A 1337-nucleotide genomic window follows, 5' to 3' on the forward strand; every position below is an offset into this window, starting at 1 on the left:
CTCGTGGCAAATCGCCGGATCACTTTTTTGGGTGTGAATGCCTACTAATGCTGTTAGGGTACCTGCACATCTGTGGATTCACAAACAATAGCAGAATACCCTACAGCAACAGTTCTTGGTGCACATCTCTCTTGGGGCAATATTATTCAGAAACTGTCACAAGATATTCTACTGCTGTCTGTTACCTTAACTACTGATCATCTCTTTTTCTGTAATTGTGTGTTTCTTGTTCAGTCTGTTTCTGGTGATGAGTTACTGCGAACAGGATCTGGCCAGTCTGCTGGAAAACATGCAGACACCGTTCTCTGAGGCTCAGGTAGGGCAGTGTGCATACTCTACTAACAGGCTACTATCACTCATATGATACCATTTTTTCATGGGAACCACATAGCTGTGTAAAACAGATTTTTATTGTTGTCCAATTACAGATAATGTTGCACTGTAGGCCAATAAAAAGACTTCTACGAACGTTTTGGCTCACTCATGCCAAACTTGGGTTTGGGACCACCCTCAAGCAGTCCATGATACATCTGAAGGATCACAAGTTTAATAAACGTTGAAAGGAAAAAATACAGATTTCTTTTAATGCTAAATTGTTTAGTTTTGTTTGAATTTCCCAATCCCAATGTGCTGTTTAGCTTCACAATCTAACTTTAAATCACCTTAAAAAGGACTTTAAAAGTTAAGATTTTTAAGTTAAATGGGCTGATAGGGACTAGCCTCGTCTGCCACCTGTGGTACTCCAATAGCGGCTTTTTGTAGACTTAAACCCTAAAGTTGGTAAACCAGTGCTGTACACACCTCGGTGAATAAAACCATAACAAAACTTTGATAACTGTTTACATGTTGGGGTTAGTGTGGCAGCTGTTGTATGATTACAAATGTCAGTCAGTGGACATATCTGAACGAAATGAATCTGTAGTGAATTACAGAGAAATATGAAAATGCACTCATTCATGAGGGCTCCTTAAAACTAATTATAATAAACATCCTCTTGACAAGACATGGATCAGGTTTTGTTGTCTGCATTATAATAATTTGTCTCCTGCTTTCCTTTATTAGGTGAAGTGTATCATCCTTCAGTTGCTCAGAGGCTTGGAGTATCTCCACCACAACTTCATCATACACAGGTCAGTCCGACATTTACTGGAAACCCAACAAGTAACTCTCCAGTTGTTTCTGTACTCAGTATACGAGAGACAGGAAGTGAAACAGAACAAAAAAATGAAAGCACCCTCTGTCTAGTTACTTACAGTGTCAATACAGGAACTTATTGTCTTTTTATAATGGCAGCTTGTCAACTAAGAGTTTTTTTATATATATATATATATATATAT

At 38.2% G+C, this 1337-nt stretch overlaps 1 protein-coding gene across 2 annotated transcripts in view; it reads left to right on the forward strand.

The window, feature by feature from the left end:
- The window catches only part of LOC116693445 (cyclin-dependent kinase 10), a 23453-nt gene that overhangs the window by 6036 nt on the left and 16080 nt on the right, over positions 1–1337 (forward strand). For both annotated transcript variants that reach the window (XR_004332919.1, XM_032522436.1), the window contains exons 7-8: positions 235–316; positions 1063–1130. Coding sequence is in view for 1 of the 2 variants with exons in the window: in XM_032522436.1 (XP_032378327.1) it covers positions 235–316; positions 1063–1130 (150 nt within the window). In the remaining variant the exon portion in view is untranslated. The remainder of the gene's footprint in view (positions 1–234; positions 317–1062; positions 1131–1337) is intronic.

This window comes from Etheostoma spectabile, chromosome 8 (genome assembly GCF_008692095.1).
Source record: "Etheostoma spectabile isolate EspeVRDwgs_2016 chromosome 8, UIUC_Espe_1.0, whole genome shotgun sequence".
NCBI lineage: Eukaryota > Metazoa > Chordata > Actinopteri > Perciformes > Percidae > Etheostoma > Etheostoma spectabile.